Source organism: Dromiciops gliroides, chromosome 3 (assembly GCF_019393635.1).
Source record: "Dromiciops gliroides isolate mDroGli1 chromosome 3, mDroGli1.pri, whole genome shotgun sequence".
NCBI classification, from domain to species: domain Eukaryota; kingdom Metazoa; phylum Chordata; class Mammalia; order Microbiotheria; family Microbiotheriidae; genus Dromiciops; species Dromiciops gliroides.
The window spans coordinates 419,234,659-419,252,616 of NC_057863.1; the positions used below are offsets into that span (position 1 = coordinate 419,234,659).

Sequence of the window (17,958 nt, forward strand, 5' to 3'; positions counted from 1 at the left end):
AAGTTTAAACTGACCAACTAGCTATCAGGATGGACACACCTAAGAAGGGAGATAAGCTCATTAGGTGTGGCTGCTGCCTGATCTGAGCCATGGGACAGAGATAATTCCAGAAGTCAGGACTACTACCCCTCATTCAAGCTTTCCCTACCCCCAAAGGAAACTTTCCATAGTCATGTAGTTAGCCCATCCATTACCCCCTCCCCGAACCCTTCTGTCCTCTATAAAGGTTTTGGCCTCCCTTCCAGTCAAGGAGAAAAGATGTCTGTCTCAAAGTCATCTCTTCCCCAAGTGGGAAGTCTTCCTTCTTAGTCACCTTCTCCAGCACCCAAATAAAAAGACCATTTTATTTTATTCTAATTGGATTGTGTGTAAGAGGTGTAATTCTTTAAAGAGGAATACCTAAGGACCACTCCCCTACCTATTTCTCCCATGACAAAAAGGTCTCATATCTCAAATATACAAAGAACTCTGTAAAATCTAAAAGAATATGAGTCATTCCCCAATTGATAAATGGTAAAAGGTTATGAACAGACTTTTTTAAGATAAATAAAACAAAACAATCTATAATCACATGAAAAATGCTTTAAATAATTATTGATGAGAGAAATACAAATTAAAACAACTTTGAGATAGCATTTTACACCTATCAGACTGGATAGAATGATCGAAGGGGGAAGAAAATTGTTGAAACAGAGAAGGGGTTGGTGCAAGGCTGAAGGAGAGCATGGTGGGGTTTTGCAGCTGTTTTTTAGACTAGAGAAAAGAAGTTGAGTGGGGTTATCGGGTTATTAAGAGGTGACACTTGCATATAAAACTTTTTACCAGATACTTTGTTACCAGATACTTAGTTTTGAGGGGGTATATATCCACAAGTAGTTTTTAAAAACTGCAGGAAATCTCAACCACTATGAAGGATAAGGAAGATTTTACAGTGACTTTCATCAAGTGCATATTGTTTGTATTTCTGCCACAGCCAAGTGCCTGTTACCTGATTTTCCTTTTGGAAGAGAAGAACTGTGCCTCTCCACACTCCAAGTTCTTAGGGAGAATGAAGTACTCCTAAAGGAAACAGGAGCAAGGTTTCCAAGGGGAAAAAGAAATCAGAGGCGGAGGAGGGGAAGACTTGATGCTTGTCAGGATGTTAAAGAATGGAAAAGTGTTACACAGGGGAGGAAGTGAAGGAAAAGGACAGCTGTGCAATTAGAAATTAAAAACAGATTGAGGCTCTTCCTGGAAAAGGGGGGGGGGGTTGGAGGCTCATAATGCAATTGCCACTTGTAGAAAAGTACCATGCCACCACTATCATTGAGTATACTCCCACCATGATTAACTTTGATAAAGTAAAAAAAAAATGATATGAAGTTATGGAGACCTTCATCATTAATGTGCTAAAATAGGACACATTTGTAATTCTGAGTGACTTTAATGCAAAACGAGGCACAGACTACCAGACATGTCCTTGGGAAGAAGGGAGTCAGAAAAAGCAACAGCAACTATCACTTACAACTGAAGACTTGTGTGTCTCATGACCTTTTCATCACTAGCACTGCCTTCCATTTGGCTAAATGCAATAAAACTTCATGGATTCACCCTTGCAGAAAACTTTGGCATTTAATAGATTCTGTCATTGTAAGGAAAAGAGACGGGATGTGAGAATGATAAAGGTAATGTGTGGTGCAGAGTATTGAACTGATTATAGATTTATCCTCTCCAAATATTCACATTCAACAACAGTAGTGGGCATAAGGCAAGACTACCGGAAAACTTAATGTCAACAAATTAGAGTGCTTCTCCTAGCAGGAAGAGTTCATTACTTGTTTACCAGGAGGATAGTTCATCTGTCTCTAAGAAGAGTTTAACACCATCAAAAATAAAGTACAAGCAAAGCTTAGAGAGATGCAGGATTCTTGGCTCAGTAAGAAGGCAGATGCAATTCAGTTTTATACTGATAGTAACCCTCCAAAGGGCTTTTGTGAAGCTTTGAAGGCTATTTATGGGCCAAATACCTATGGCAAATCTCAACTACTCAGTGCTAAGCCACACTGATTAGTGATAAGGACATGATCCTAGAGAAATGGGTATTCACAATAGAATGTCATCAATCAATGCTGAAACCATTGATCATATACCTTAGATTGAAGTCAATCCCTCTCTAGCTGAACTTCCAACTGAAGAAGAGGTTTTGAATGTCATTTGGCTCTTCTTGTGTGGCAAAGCTCCTGGTGATGAATCTATTCCATCTGAGATTTATAAGGCAAGGGGTCTATTGATCATACAAACCTGGCTGAAATTTTCCAGGTTATATGGCAAGAGGAGGTTATCCCTTAGGAATTCAAGGATGCCTCCACTGTCCATTTCTATAAAAGAAAAAGAAATAGATTGTCCTGTGATAATCATGGCTGCCAGTTTGTGTGTGTGTGTGTGTGTGTGTGTGTGTGTGTGTGTGTTTCATTGTTGGCAAGAATTTTGCCTGAGTCCTGCTGATCCTTCACTTGGAAGATGGTCATCTATTTGAAGGTTAGTGTGGTTTTGGAAAGAGCTGAGGAACAATTGATATACTGTTTGCTGTCTGACAACTTCAGGAAAAATATCAGGAGTAGAACAGAGGTCTGAATACAACATGGGACCACCCAGTGTGACATGCCCACATCACAGAAGGTGCTGTGCTCCATGGGGAAAGCATTATTTCAGGAACACAAAGGAAATGTGAGATGTGCAAATCTAGAGACATTTCAATCCCAAATGTTCAAATGGCCTATTTGTTCCCCACCTGTAGTAGAGCCTTCTGAGCTTGTATTGGACAGATCAGCCAAGGTTAAATACATTGTACCTTGACTTCAACATCATATCATTGGTCCTCTTCAAGCATGAAGAACAAACAACAACTATGCATTATACTAAGTACTTTTACAGATATTATCCCATTTGATTATCAAAACAACCCTGAAAGGTAAGTTCTATTCCTATCCCCATTTTATAGTTGAGAAAATTGAGACAGATAGAAGTTAAGTGACTTGCCCAGGGTCACACAGCTAGTAAGGGAGGTTGTATTTGAGCCTAGGTCTTCCCAACTCCAGGCCCAAAACTATCAATTGCATTGCTGATTGAAAAAGTAAAAAAGGTGAGAAAGTCTGCCACTTCATCAGAAATTAGAATGAAGGAGTAGTTATGTCTGAGTGATATGAGATGAGGAAAAAATAGGAACTCTTAGCTGATGGCCTCAGCTGACAGGGTGGCTGAGGGGTAATATGGGAGGTTTCAGAGAAGAAAAGGCTTGGAACAGCTGCTTTGTGGGATAGAGGAATGATTAGGAAGGAGTAGAAGGATCATAATACTTCAGGGAGAGTCTGATTCATATTAAATAACACAAATTTGTAGTGGACTCAATCAACACAGTCTTGTGAAGTCGTCCAGCTCTATTCAGCAGAATGGAAGATGTGGATGGTGAAAGTCATTTGGGTTGAGGTGTAGTAAGGCACAATTAATGAAAACAACATGGAGCCAAGAAATTCCAAAGCAAAGAATACTAAAGAGTTGAACTGGTTCACCAAAGAGTTGAGATTGGGAAAGGAAGAGAGTGTATATAGAACAAGGTAATGTCTTGGGTGTAGGCCTCCATCAGTCTCGGATGACCATGGATTAGCGCCTTGAAGAGCCACAGGCCACAGTGTGGCTGTGCAGGCTGATACAGGAGCCACAGCTCCTGAGTGACTTATAACTGGTAACTGCCGCATCCCGTGTTATATCTACTCCATAAGGAGTAGCTGGAGTGTCCTCTCCAGGGCGCTGGCCTGGGCAGATCAATTGGAAAACAAGCTTTTGCCCATGCAGCAGGTTTTCCCTCTCTGTGACACTGGTGAATCCAAAGGAGAGGCAGAGCCAATACAGTTTGGCACCAGTGCCGCTGCAGGAGTTGCCAGAGGGATGTGATGTCCAACATCCAACTGCCTAAGGGACTCCGACTCCTGATTTTTCCTTGGGGTTAACTCCAGAAGCCTTTCCCATATATGGGTATAGCTGCAAGGCAGCAGAGGTTTAAAATCAGGGTTTCCTTCCCCTAGGCAATGTCCTAGGAAAGGATTAACAAGAGAAGAAATGGAGGTCGTGATGATGCAATGGAGGAAGGAGAAGGAAAGGGAAGAATTTGTCTATGAAAGTGTATCCCTGGGAAGTTGTGGATGTCAAGTACACAAGTATTTAAGTACCTACCATGTTCCAGGCACTATGCTAAGTACTGAGGATTCAAAGAAAATTTTTAAAAACCATATTCCCTGCTTTCAAGGAGTTCAGAGTCTAATATACTAGGTACAAACAATATACACAGGATAAATTGGAAATAATCTCAGAGAAAAGACACTAAAATTAAGGACTTAGAAAGGCTTCTTCTTTTTTTTTTGCAGGGCAATGAGGGTTAAGTGACTTGCCCAGGGTCATACAGCTCGTGTCACGTGTCTGAGGCTGGATTTGAACTCCTGTCCTCCTGAATATAGGGTTGGTACTCTATCCACTGTGCCACCTAGCTGCCCCTGAGAAAGGCTTCTTTTGAAAGGCTTAAAGGAAGCCAAGAAAGTAAAGAGGGAGAGTGCTCTAAGCATGGGGAACAAACAATTAAAAATGCATGAAGTAGGTGGCACAGTGGATAGAGCACCAGCCCTGAAGCCAGAAGGACCTGCGTTCAAATCCTGGGCAAGGCACTTAACCTTGACTACCTCTAAAAAAAGAAAAGAAAAAGAAAATGCATGAAATTGAGAAATAAAGTAAGCTTCGAGAGAACAGAAAGGAGGCTAACATCATTAGACCACAGAGTACATGGAAGAAGTAAGAATGAAAGGTAGGAGGGGGTCAAGTTGGCTTTAAAAGCCAAACAGAAGATTTTATATTTGAGATTAAAAAGTGACTTCTAGGGGCAGCTAGTTGGTGCAGTGGATAAAGCACTGGTCCTGGATTCAGGAGTACCTGAGTTCAAATCTGGCTTCAGACACTTGACACTTACTAGCTGTGTGACCCTGGGCAAGTCACTTAACCCCCATTGCCCCACCAAAAAAAAAAAAGTAACTCCTAGAGTTTGTTGAATAGGAGTATAACACAGTCAGATATGTGCTTTAGGATGATCAGTTTGACATGTGAATGGATGATAAGAAATTTGAGGGAAGGGTACCAACCTTTTCAATAGTCGAGGTGAGAGATGATGAGGGCAAGGCCCAAGGTGGTGGCAGTATTAGAGAAAAAGAGTATATATGAGAGATATTATGAAGGCAGAAGTGATAGAACTTGACAATGTATTGCATATGGTGGGGGGGGATAAGCGGGAGTGAGGACATAAGGATAACACCTAGGTTATAAGCCTAGATGACTGGGAAACTAGCGATACCCTCAATATTAATGGGGGAATTAGGAAGAGAAGTGGATTTGAAGAGGATAGATAGTGAGTTCAGTTTTGGACATGCTGAGTTTAAGATATCTGACTGTATGACTTCCAGTTCTAGATGTCCAATAGGTAACTGGAGATGCAAAACTAGAGGTCAGAAGAGAGGACAGAGCTGGACAAATAGATCTGAAAATAACCTGCATAGAGATGATAGTTAAATCCATGGAAGCGGATGAGATCACAAGTGAAAAGTATAAGGGAAGTGAGTACTCTGAACAGTCTTGGGGGCACACATGGTTTGGTGAATCTGCTTTCTAGCATGTGGAATGGAGGGGCCTGTTCTCTGCTTCACGATACATGTAATTGTTCTACGCCTATTTCTCTTCTACTAACTGTGTGATGAAGAAGGAGCCTTTTGGCTATCTGCTAAGCTGGAACTGAGTGTTTATTCAAAAGGCAAAGCAGGGTTTTCTCTCTTTTTCTTGCCTACATGTCTTCAAGTGAGAGGGTAAGGACTACTATAAGAGACCAGGTGGGTAGAAAGAGCTGGTGGCTGTTTTCCTTCATTCTCAAAGGGGACCAAAATGACATCACTATGTTGGAGTCAAGGTACAGTGGGTCTAATTGGCTAATCAGACCAATACAAACTCAGAAGGCTCTAGCACAGGCGGGGCACAAATAATACATTTGAACATTTGGGTTGGAAATGTTTCTACATTTACACATTTCCGGTTTCCTTCATGCTCCTGCAATAATGCTCATAGAGCATAGCGTCTTCTTTAGTGTGGGAATGCCATGCTATGTGGTCCTTTGCCAATGTCTCCCAATCTTACAATCAATACTAAAGTTCTTCAGAGAGATCTTGAAAGCATCCTTGTGCCACTTCTTCTGACCTCCACATGAATACTTGCCTTGAGCAAGTTCTCTACAAAATAGTCTTTTAGGTAAATGTACATTTGGCATTCGGGCTATATGGTCAGCTCCTAAGAGTTGTACTCTCTGAAGTAGAATTTGAATGCTTGGCAGTTTAGCTAAAGAGAAGACCTCAGCGTTTAGTGTCTTATCTTGCCAGGTGATCTTCCGAATTTGTTCAATTCAAATGGCAGCAATCCAGTTTCCTGGCATGGCTCTGGTAGACTATCCAGATTTCAGAGGCATGCAACAATAAAGTCAGCACAACAGCTCTATAGACTCAGTTTGATTTGCAGCCTAATATCCCTTCTTTCCCATACTCTTTCAGAGCCTCCCAAATACTAAGCTAGCCTTGGCAATATGTGTATTAACCTCACTATTTATGTGTACACCCCTGAAAAGTAGACCACCTAGGTAAGTCACAGCATTCACAGCATTCAAAATTTCTCCATTTGGGGCAGCTAGGTGGTGCAGGGGATAGAGCACCGACCCTGGATTCAGGAGTACCTGAGTTCAAATCTGGCCTCAGACACTTAACACTTACTAGCTGTGTGACCCTGGGCAAGTCACTTAACCCCAATTGCCTCACACCAAAAAACCAAAAAAACCCAAAATTTCTCCATTTACTGTGATGAGCAGTTCCATGTATGGATTATGCAGTTGCTGGCTGGTAGAAAACCTTTTTTGGGGGGACTTATTGTCAGGACAAAATTAGCACAGGTGGTAGAGAAATGATCCATACTGTATTGCATCTCAGCTCAGAGGCTGCACTTGAGTGCATGATCATCTGTGAACAAAAAGGTCATATACCGACTCTCCCTCCACTTTCGTCAGGAAATGCCAGGAGCAGAACACGGGCCTGTACACAGCATTCATTGACCTGACCAAGGCTTTTTATATTGTCAGCTGTGAAGGCTTGTGGAAGGTCATGGTGGAATTTTGTTTGCCTGTGCAAGTATGCCATCATGAAACTGGCATACAATACTGATAAATTTCTCCAGGCAAACATCAAGGAAAATAACAAATGCTGGAGGGGATGTGGAAAAATTAGGACACTAATGCACTTTTGATGGAGTTGTGAACTAGTGCAACCATTATGGAGAACCATTTGGAACAATGTCCAAAGGGCTATAAAACTGTGCATATCCTTTGGCCCAGTGATATCGCTACTTGGTCTGGAGATCAAAGAAAAGGAAAAAAGATTTTTGTACAAAATACTTATAGCAGCTATTTTTGTGATGCTAAAGAATTGGAAGTTGAGGGGGATGCCCATCAATTGGGGAATGGCTGAGTAAATTGTGCTATATGATTGTGAGGGAATACTACTGTGCTGTAAGAAATGATGAGCATCATGATTTAAAAAAATCTGGGAAGATATATATGAACTGATGCAAAGTGAAGTGAGCAGAAGCAGAATATTTTACACACTAACAGCAATATTGTAAGGATGATCAACTGTGAGAGGTTTAGCTACTCTAAACAAGATAATTCCAAGGACCCATGATGAAAAAGCTTTCTACCTACAAAGAAAGAACTGATGAATATAGATTGAAGCATACTTTTTTTTTGGTTGAGGCAATTGGGGTTAAGTGACTTGCCCAGGGTCACACAGCTAGTAAGTGTCAAGTGTCTGAGGCTGGATTTGAACTCAGGTCCTCCTGAATCCAGGGCCGGTGCTCTATCCACTGCACCACCTAGCTGCCCCAGATTGAAGCATACTTTAAAAAAAATTATTATTTTTTCTTTTTTGTCTGTTTTCTTTAGCAACATGACTAATATGGAAATGTTTTTCATGACTTCACATGTATAACTGATACCAAATTATTTGCCTCCTAAAGAAGTGGGGAGGAGTAGGAGGGAGGAAGAAAATTTGGTATTCAAAATTAAAAAAAAAAACTAATATTAAAATGTTTATATATGTAATTTGGAAATATTTAATGAAATAAATGAATATGCTTTAAAAAAGATTGTAAGGCCTTTGAGAGCAGGTATTGTTTCATTTTTGTCTTTTTATTCCATAGCACAATGATGGATGGGCACATAGTAGGAGTTAGCAAATAAATGTTTGAATGATTATACAGTTCTCATCATGTCACTCATTCCCCTGCTCAAAAACATTGGTAATTCTTCATTATCTACTAACTATCATTCAAACTCCTTAACAGGCATTTCAGAGAGTTTTATAATCTGGCTTTAAGATCTTTATATACTTCCCCTTTCTTCAGCTAAACTAGATCATAATAGAACAAATTTTATGTTTTCTTGCCTCTATGTGTTTGCTCAAGCTGCTTCACACCTCTAGAATATTGCTTTGCTTTTCTCCTCTTTGTGACCTGATGTACTCATTAGGGTCCAGTTCAACTACTATATCTGCTGGAGTGCTTCCCTGTTCTCCCTTCCTAGAAGTACACCTCCCCTCCTCTGAATTTCCTCCTAGCACTTACTTAGGTAGTGTTTATAAAAGAATTTGCCACAGGATCCCCATTACTCCATGAGAGCGTTCAAAGTAAGATAATTTGAAAAAATATGAAGATGTGTGTGAGTGTAATTTGTGTGTGTATCTGTATTCATGTCATATCATCTACTAAATTATCTTAGAAGACTTAAAAGATAGAGAATATGTCTCATTTCTATTTGGTATGCCTTAACCACACTTGGCCAAGTACTTCAGCAAAGTGGACTTTCAATAAATATTCACTGTATCAAAATATAGCATCTGAAATACTTCTCTCTCATATGTGGGGGCCCCCAAAAGCCATCCTGACTAAAAGGTACTCCGTGGGTCTATAGCCATTCAAAACCATGACTCAGGAACCTATGTTCACCTTTACTAGTGAATCAGAGGACATAGTCAGAATAATATTTAACAAAGGAGCTGTCAGAAAAAGTAGCAATTGTACATATGGATAATGACTGAGGGATATAAATGACCAGGACACAAATATGGAGCAACTCATGCCTCAGATAATGTAGTATAACTGCTGTCCTTTGGTTAATATCATTATGGTTATTGGGTTTTTTTGCTCGATGCTGCTGTCTGCTGGGTCTATTGACCAGTGGCTATTAGTCTCAAGTACTGTCCCTTGATGTAAACAAGCATGTTTTTCATGATTTTTTTGGAATTGTTATTGATCATTGCATTGATTGGAATTCCTAACTCTTTTGGACATATGGATCCTTTTCCTCATTCTTTTTGGACATATAGACCTAGTAGATATTTCTTGGTATATGTTGGCATAAAAGAATTCATATGTGGACATAAAAAATTCATTAACCACAACCTTTGGGTTAAAGAGTATGCATAGTCTAATAAATTTGGGGGCATAGTACCTAATTGCTTTCCAGAATGGTTGGACCAATTCACAGCTCTACCATTAGTGTGCATTAATATACCTCTTTTCCCTCAGCTGCTTTAGCATGACATTTTCCTTTTTGGTCAATTTTGTCAATTTGATAGGTGTGTGAAGCAGAAGCAGAAGAGTTGTTTTAATTTGCATTTCTCTAAAATTATTACTGATTTTGAGCATTTAAAAAAATTACTATTTATAATGTTTCTTCCTCTGGAAACTGCCCATTCATAACCATTGACTATGTATCAATTGGGAAAGTTTTTATTCTTATAGATTTGAAATAATTCCTTATATATATATTAAAAATATTTTAACCATAGAAATTTGCAAAATCAGCCCCCTCACACACACCTCCATTTTCCTTCTCTTCTAATTTTGGCTGCATTGGGTGTTTGTATAGACATAAATTTTATGCAATCAAAATTGTCTATTTTACTTTCTTTGATCTTTATTCTTTGCTTGCTTAGATTCTTTCTCATCCATAGAGCTGAATAATTCCTTCCTTGCTCTTCTAATTTGTTCAAGATGTCACACTTTAAAATGTCTGAGGCATACACTTGGATCTATCTTGGTATTTACAGTATGAGATGTTGGTCTATGCCAACTTTCTGCCATACTGCTCTCCAGTTTTCTCAGCAATTTTTGTCAAATACTGAGCTGGCATCTCTCTGGGCTTATCAAATTAGGTTACTGTGCCCATTTACTTCCATATCATATAACTAATCAGTTCAACTGATCATCTCTGTTTCTTGTCCAGCACCAAATCAGATTTTATTTGAAACAATATATTCCCCCAAAGTCCATACACACACACACCACACACACACACACACACATACACACACATAGATCTTCACATTTTTGCGAACTATATTATTTTGAATGCTCTAAGTGGAGTAATGGGAATCCTATGGCAAATTCTTTACAAACACTCCTTAAATTTTTCTGTAAAAGTAAATCTTCACATATTGAGGTAGTTGCACTGTATCCCTGGCATACCATCATCTGACTATTCTGGTAAGATAACCACATTTGTGTAAAATAGTATGATAACAGGATGGCAGGATTCTCCATTTCATGAATTTTCTCAATGTATTTCCCACTCATTTTCCCACTCTCCCACTCCATTTATTTCCCATTATGCACGTATCTCCATTTGATCACAACTTCCTCTCCTCTGAAATTTATTGGTACAAAAATCAACTATTTTAATATAGCAAAAACAAAACATAGGAGAAAATAATATTAGTGGAAATCACATCCAAAATATCTACAAAATGCACAAAATATCTGAGAACCAATTTGTTGATTTATATGAATACAATTACAAAACACTTAAAAAATAACTGGAGGAGGGTATTCATTGCTTATGCTTGAGCCATGCCAATATAGCAAAAAAGAATAATACCTAAAGTAATTTATAAGATTTTAATGCTTTACCAAACTACCAAGGGTTAACTATGTAGAGCTAGACAAAAAATTCATTTAGTGAAATAAAAGATCAGAGAATTGATTGAGGGTTGGAATTTGTGAATTTTTTTATGTTCAAGTACATGGTCAATTTTTGTAAAGGTAGCAAAGCTGAGAACTACATATACGTTTTTTTTTTTTTCAATTTCCTTTCAGTAGTCCTTAGAAGCCTATCATAGCTAACTTTTCTAAAATTCTATTTAGACCTACTAAACATATAGACCATTTAGACCTAGTAACTGTATATCTCTTGGCATAAAAAATTCATAGAATGGGGCAGCTAGGTGACAAAGTGGATAGAGCACTGGCCCTGGATTCAGGAGGACCTGAATTCAAATCTGGCCTCAGACACTTGACATTTACTAGCTGTGTGACCCTGGGCAAGTCACTTAACCCCAACTGCCTCACTTAAAAAAAGAAAAAAAGCACAGACTGCAACCTTTGATTGGGCTAAAGATTATGCATAGTTTAAGAAATTTAACAAATTAAAGCTCTGTTTAGAGCTTTAACTTCTTTAATATGTTTTGTTAGATTTTTCTAAATTTGAAAGACATAAAGCTACCTTTAAATTATTTTGTTATATTCTTGTAGTTCAAAGTATTTTAAGTTTTTAGATACTATGCTATTTGATGCATATATTTAGTAGCAATATTATTATTCATGGCACCTTTAAGTATGTTGTAGTTTCTCTGCTTATCTATTTTTAAGTGTTTTTACTTTATGTATTGCCTTGTCTGAAATCATACTTACTACCCTTGCTTTTCTTGCTTTAATCTGAAGCATCATTGCTTCTACACCACTCCCCGATCTTAACTTTATAAACCTGTTTGATATGTTCCTTGTAAACACTGCTGTATTCTTTCTGATCTAGTCTGCCATTCTGTTTAATGGATAAGTTCATTTGATTCAATTGTGATTTTTAGGTGTTTTCTCCTCACATTTCCTCTTAGTGTATGATTTTGACTGGGCTCTCTTAGTTATTGATTTACTTCTTTTTGGCTTAAAGCAGTACTTTTTTTTAAAATTTAACCAGAAAATTAGATTCTGGTTGTGACAATTCCATGTGGTATGGTCAATCTAGTTTCTTTCAGGAGGAATTCTTTTTATTTTTTGCCATGGGCTCTATTAATTCTGGAATTTTTTCTTTTATGGTTTCTTGAAATGTTGTAGCCCAGAAATGTATTTATTTTTGATTTAGTCTTGGTTTTTAGGGTATAATGATTCCTAAATTCTCTTGTCCAGTTTTCCAGACCAGTTGTTTTTTTGTTTTTGTTTTTTTTTTGCTGAGGCAATTGGGGTTAAGTGACTTGCCCAAGGTCACACAGCTAGTAAGTGTTAAGTGTCTGAGGCTGGCTTTGAACTCAGGTCCTCCTGACTCCAGGGCCGGTGCTCTATCCACTGCACCACCTAGCTGCCCCCAGACCAGTTGTTTTTGATAGAATATATGTCTATATCTATAGACAAATAGATACATATCACTTTTCCTAATTTTTCATTTCATGATTACTGTTCTACTTCTTGTTGCTTTGTTGAACCACGGAGTTGTTTGCTTCATTTTGTTATGCTACATTCCATCAACTACTTGGAGAAAGTGGTACACTCTTTGCCTTTTTTTCCCCTCTTTCCAAGTGTTTAAATTCATCTTTATCTGTTTTGGCTCTTCCTTTATTCCTTCCATCAGCCACTGGAGTCCCTGTGGCCAATTTGTTCTTTTAGGAGGTTCTCCTCCAGCTTCTCATTTATGTCCACAGCTTTAGGTCTGGAATTAGGGCTTTGTGCTACAGACAGACTCTCTCTCACTGCTGGACTGTGTGGTTAAGTCCAGATGTCTACAACTTCAAGCCCATGGAACACTCCACAAGATGGCATTGGGTTTAGGATGGTCTCCTGATGTATATTCAGATTCCTCCAAGTTGCTTTGGACTTGATCTTTTTCCCTTGTGCCACCACCTAACAGGGGATTTCAAACCCTGAATGGAAGCAGCAATAGGACCCTTGCTGCAGGTCCTATTTCCTTGTGTTATCTTTGACGGGCTAGAAAAGCTGTTTTCCTTTAGTTTTACTGTTTTATATGGAGCTCTTCATCATTGTTAATAAATGTGCCTCAAGTTGGGAGTTTGTAAAAGATATTTTTGGACCACAGGAATTAGAACCATGTCTCGCAGATGCTGACTGATATGGGTGGGCAACTGAACAATGTTGATCTAGTGTATTTATAAAAACTGATTTTTTCCAATATGAAGTCTATTGTAACCATATTTAGTACAAATGACAAATATTTTAAGTTACTCTTGATGTTTGGCATTATACCTTACAGAGTAAATTTTATAAAGAGATTAAGAAACATTTACTGGGGCAGCTACGTGGCACAGTGGATAAAGCACCAGCCCTGGATTCAGGAGTACCTGAGTTCAAATCCAGCCTCAGAGACTTGATACTTACTAGCTGTGTGACCCTGGGCAAGTCACTTAACCCCCATAACCCCACAAAAAAAAAAAAAGAAACATTTACTGAATCTGTTGAATGAATGAATAAAAATGAATAAATGACAGAATTTTTTTTTAAAAACCTCCCACTATATACATTAAGAACCAGTCCATCTAGCTGAATTTTTTTATACATATATGTAATTTATTTCAGTTTACAAAATGGTGAATCTTCATTAAAAACAATTATTTGTTACACAAGATGATAAAAAAATGCAGAAGACATGATCATAAAGTTTTAAAGCAGAATAGATTTTGTAACTGAAAGGAAAAAAGAAACACAATATTCTGCTTTATTGAATAATATATAAGTATCATATAGTTTTTGGAAGGTATGTTAAGTGATGAAAAAATGGACGACCATGAACACATCCCTTAATTTCATTTCCAAGCTGTAGCTTCATTCTACACATAGTATCTTGTACATCTTCTTTTGATAAATACAAAGGAAGCTGTCGAGAGAGACGCACTGCTTCTCCCTATAATGAAAAAAGCCACAAGGGTATCACTAGTATCCTGAAAGAGATGCATTCATAATTTTGGCAGATTTGGTGAAGAAAAGTTGAATAGGTATTAAGTTTTTATCTTTTAATTATATTAATATAATATTTTAGATAAAAACCACTACATACTTCCAAAAGATACTACTTAATCTGAGTCTTTTGGGGAAAATACTATGCAACTGCAAAGTAATATTTTTATTTCCTTTTCCTACCTACTTCCAGAGCAGGAAATTGGTTTTATCCTAATCTTAAAACTTTTAAGATACTTTCTCCCATCTTATTTTATAACACTATAAGGTATCAAATTTCCATTTATTAAATAATATGGATCTTTAAAGAGATACAAATGTTGGGGCTTAGCTAGTACACTTCACCACAACACTACTGCCTACTGAACAGTATTTAGTATATGATGGATACATCTTCTATTGAGTCCCTTCTGAGGGTTATTAGTTACCAAAATGCCCAAAGCATAATGTGCCTTATCTATAAGACTGTTCCCTATAGGATGTCCATCAATTTGAGAATGGCTGAATAAGTTCTGTTATATGATTGTGATAGAATACTATTGTGCTGTAAGAAATGATGAAGGGAATGGTTTCAGAAAAAACTGGGAAGACTTATGTAAACTGATACAAAGTGAAGAGATCAGAACCAGAAGAACCACTGCACACAGTAAAAGCAATATTGTGGTGATAATCAACTGCAAAAGACTTAGTTACAGGGGCAGATAGGTGGCACAGTGGATAAAGCACCAGCCCTGGATTCAGGAGGACTTGAGTTCAAATCCAGCCTCAGACACTTGATACTTACTAGCTGTGTGACCTTGGGCAAGTCACTTAACCCTCACTGCCCCACAAAAACAAACAAACAAAAAAAAACACCCCAAAAAAGACTTAGTTACTCTGACCATTGTAAAGATCTATGGCAATTCAAAAGGACTCAGGATGAAAAATGCTATCCACCTATAGAGAACTGATAAGCTCTGAGTACAGACTATAGCACATATTGCTTGTGTTCTTAATGGGTGGGTAAGTAGTGGGAGAGAATCTGAAATGATAAATTGAAAAATGAATGTTAAAAAAAAGAAATCATAGTTCTAGCCTCCTTCCTCCAAAGAAAAAAAAATAAAAAGAGAAAAAGCTAACAATGATAATCAAACCAAAAAAAAAAAAAAAAGACTGTTCCCCCAAATGGACCCAAGAATAGCATGATGATATGGCTTTCATGTAGATGAACTGTATAAGTATTCTAAAATGCTGAGATTCTCCCCAAGTATCTTACATTTAATTAATAAACAAAAGGCTTAATATTCTAATTCAGAAGAAAGAATCTTTAACCATCTTAAAACCTGCCAACTTGTAAATGCTGGTATTACATACCTCTAAATAACTAATTACTTTCCGAGGTCTACATTCATAAACTTCCTTTGCATTTTTATTTAGCACTGCATTAAGGATTTCTTTTAAGTCCAATATTCCATAGAATGGGAGACAATTAGCCATTCCTTCTATTTCCAGATGGTTTTCAGTAACTGAAGTTCCTGGAATAAAGGAAAAATAAATAAATAAAAAATCTTACAGCAATTTTGAATTACATTCCAGAACATGTCCATTAAAAACAAAATCAATGTTAAAACATTTAGTGAACTTTGATTAGAATTCAATTCGGAAAAATATTTCTTTTTTTCCCTTACTTAGAGACCATATAATTTCCCACAGGATTCCACATTAAGAGGTGGTGCCCACTGACACTCCACATGTGCCTCAAGTAATGTAATTTCATCTAAGTTATTGCTGTTTTGCTGATTCTATTTGCTTAGAACATTTATTTCTTTGGAGAGAAAATGAAGTCCCATGATATTTATTAAAATAAAAGTGACTTTAAGCATTTTACCAACTGTTATTCAAGTTCCTAACCAAGGCTCTGTTCTGGGCTCTATCTTTTCTCTCTTCACTCTTTCCCTTTGCAAATTCACCAGCTGACAGAGGTACACTTATCATGTCTAAAAAGACAGCTCCCAGATCCAAATATCTATCTCAAAAACTCAAATGAATCTATGCTCTCACCAATATGGATATTCCCTATAATTATGCAGATTATAAGTCATCCATGTATGCACATCCTGTGTGATTCTTGCCTATCGTCTCTCATATAGCCACCATACAAAAACTACCCAAAATGCTAAAAAGGATTTCTTCACTTTCTTCTGACATCACAAGGGTACCAGTCCCTTACTATGTGACTATTTTATCTTCCATTTTCCATATAACATCCTTTACTCCTGCTCTTCTTTATAGCTCCTATTGATTACACATGGCAGCTTGAATACACCTATCACGTCTTTTCCGTTGTCCTCCAAATGATACTCACTGTCAGTGTTTCAGACTATTGTACTTCATGCCTCAAAATTATTTAACACCACCAGGAGATGGATCATTGTTTCCGAAAGAAATTTGGGGTCATTAAAAGTTTTGCAATTTTTTGTAGGCAGTCCATTTCATTCTCCTCCTACTTAATTCTGGGCCCATCTTATTGTCCATATATAGTATTTGTCATGGATGGACTGACGGACAAGATGTACAGATTGTTCACCCAACCGAATGATATGAATTGGCTAACACACACTGCTCATCCATTTGGTTTTTCCTGTGCAGATGATCAGGCCAAACTATGCTGAATAGTTACAGATACTTTCAAAAAGATTTTGCAATATTCCAAACCTTGGATGCAACCAGCACAATGCCATCTACAAATAAAAGAATCTGGAGAACCTCATCATACATAGAAAATTCTTCAACTTGGATTCTTATGTTGGATCTCCTCCATACAGAAGTGGACAACATAAATCTCTTGTTTGATGCCTTACCATATAGGTCTGTAATCAGTGTTTGAACAAGATTATTTTGTTGTTATCATCATTTAAGGGGTTGTGAATGATTTTGATGTTTTGATATGCAATATCTTTTTTTTGGGGGGGGGCAATGAGGGTTAAGTGTGACCCAGGGTCACACAGCTAGTCTGTCAAGTGTCTGAGGCCAGAGTTGAACTCAGGTTCTCTGTATCCAGGGTAAGTGCTTTATCTACTGCACCACCTAGCTGCCCCTGCAATACCTTTTAAGGTAGCATTTTGCTTTTTTTATATTTAAAAAGCAACACACATAGTGGGCTCTTGTACTATCTTTACTTCTCAGTCAATTGTGTAATGATAAAGATATAGTCCACCATTACCTCTTTCTCATTCCCCATATCCAACTGGTTTCAAAGTTCTGCACCGAATCTTTTTGATCCTATTCCATAGCATCTTTTATTTCTGTCCCCTTCTCTCTATTCACCCAACCTGAGTTAAGGATCCCATTCATTACCTCTTGCCTGGATGATGAAACCGTTCTTTCTGTCTCTAGAATATCCCCTCCCCAATCTGTTATCTAAACAGCTAACAAATTGATATTTCTAACATAAAGATCTGTCTATGTTACCTGACCTAAAAATCTTAATTACCCTTATATTACCTCTGGTATGAAATACAAAATCCTTAGCCTAACATTTAAATCCTTCCATTCTTTCATAATAGATTTCCCACCATCTTTCCAGTCTTTTTCATATTATTCCCAGTCCTGCATTCTTCTCTTCCTATCAATTTGGCCTAGTACTTGCTCTCCATATATGACACTCCCAATTCCTGCAAACCATTCCTTTTCAAAGGTCTGGGATGTCCTCCCTCTTTGACCTCAAAGTTATAGAATCACTAAGCTTCCTTTGCAATACAGATCAGGTACCATTTTATACAAAAGGTCATTCCTCATATCCCCAGTTTTTAGTGCTACCTTCTTGAAATAATTTACATATACCATACATTTAATCATATG

The 17,958-nt window shown here is 37.7% G+C and overlaps 1 protein-coding gene across 4 annotated transcripts in view; it reads right to left on the reverse strand.

The window, feature by feature from the left end:
* Positions 1–13,756: 13,756 nt before the first annotated feature.
* Positions 13,757–17,958, reverse strand: part of PMS1 (PMS1 homolog 1, mismatch repair system component) — a 142,586-nt gene continuing 138,384 nt past the window's right edge. For all 4 annotated transcript variants that reach the window (XM_043993294.1, XM_043993293.1, XM_043993295.1 and 1 more), the window contains exons 12-13: positions 15,472–15,632; positions 13,757–14,065 (exon numbers count right to left, since the gene is read on the reverse strand). In XM_043993294.1, coding sequence (XP_043849229.1) covers positions 13,901–14,065; positions 15,472–15,632 — 326 coding nt within the window. In that variant the 3' untranslated portion in view covers positions 13,757–13,900. The remainder of the gene's footprint in view (positions 14,066–15,471; positions 15,633–17,958) is intronic.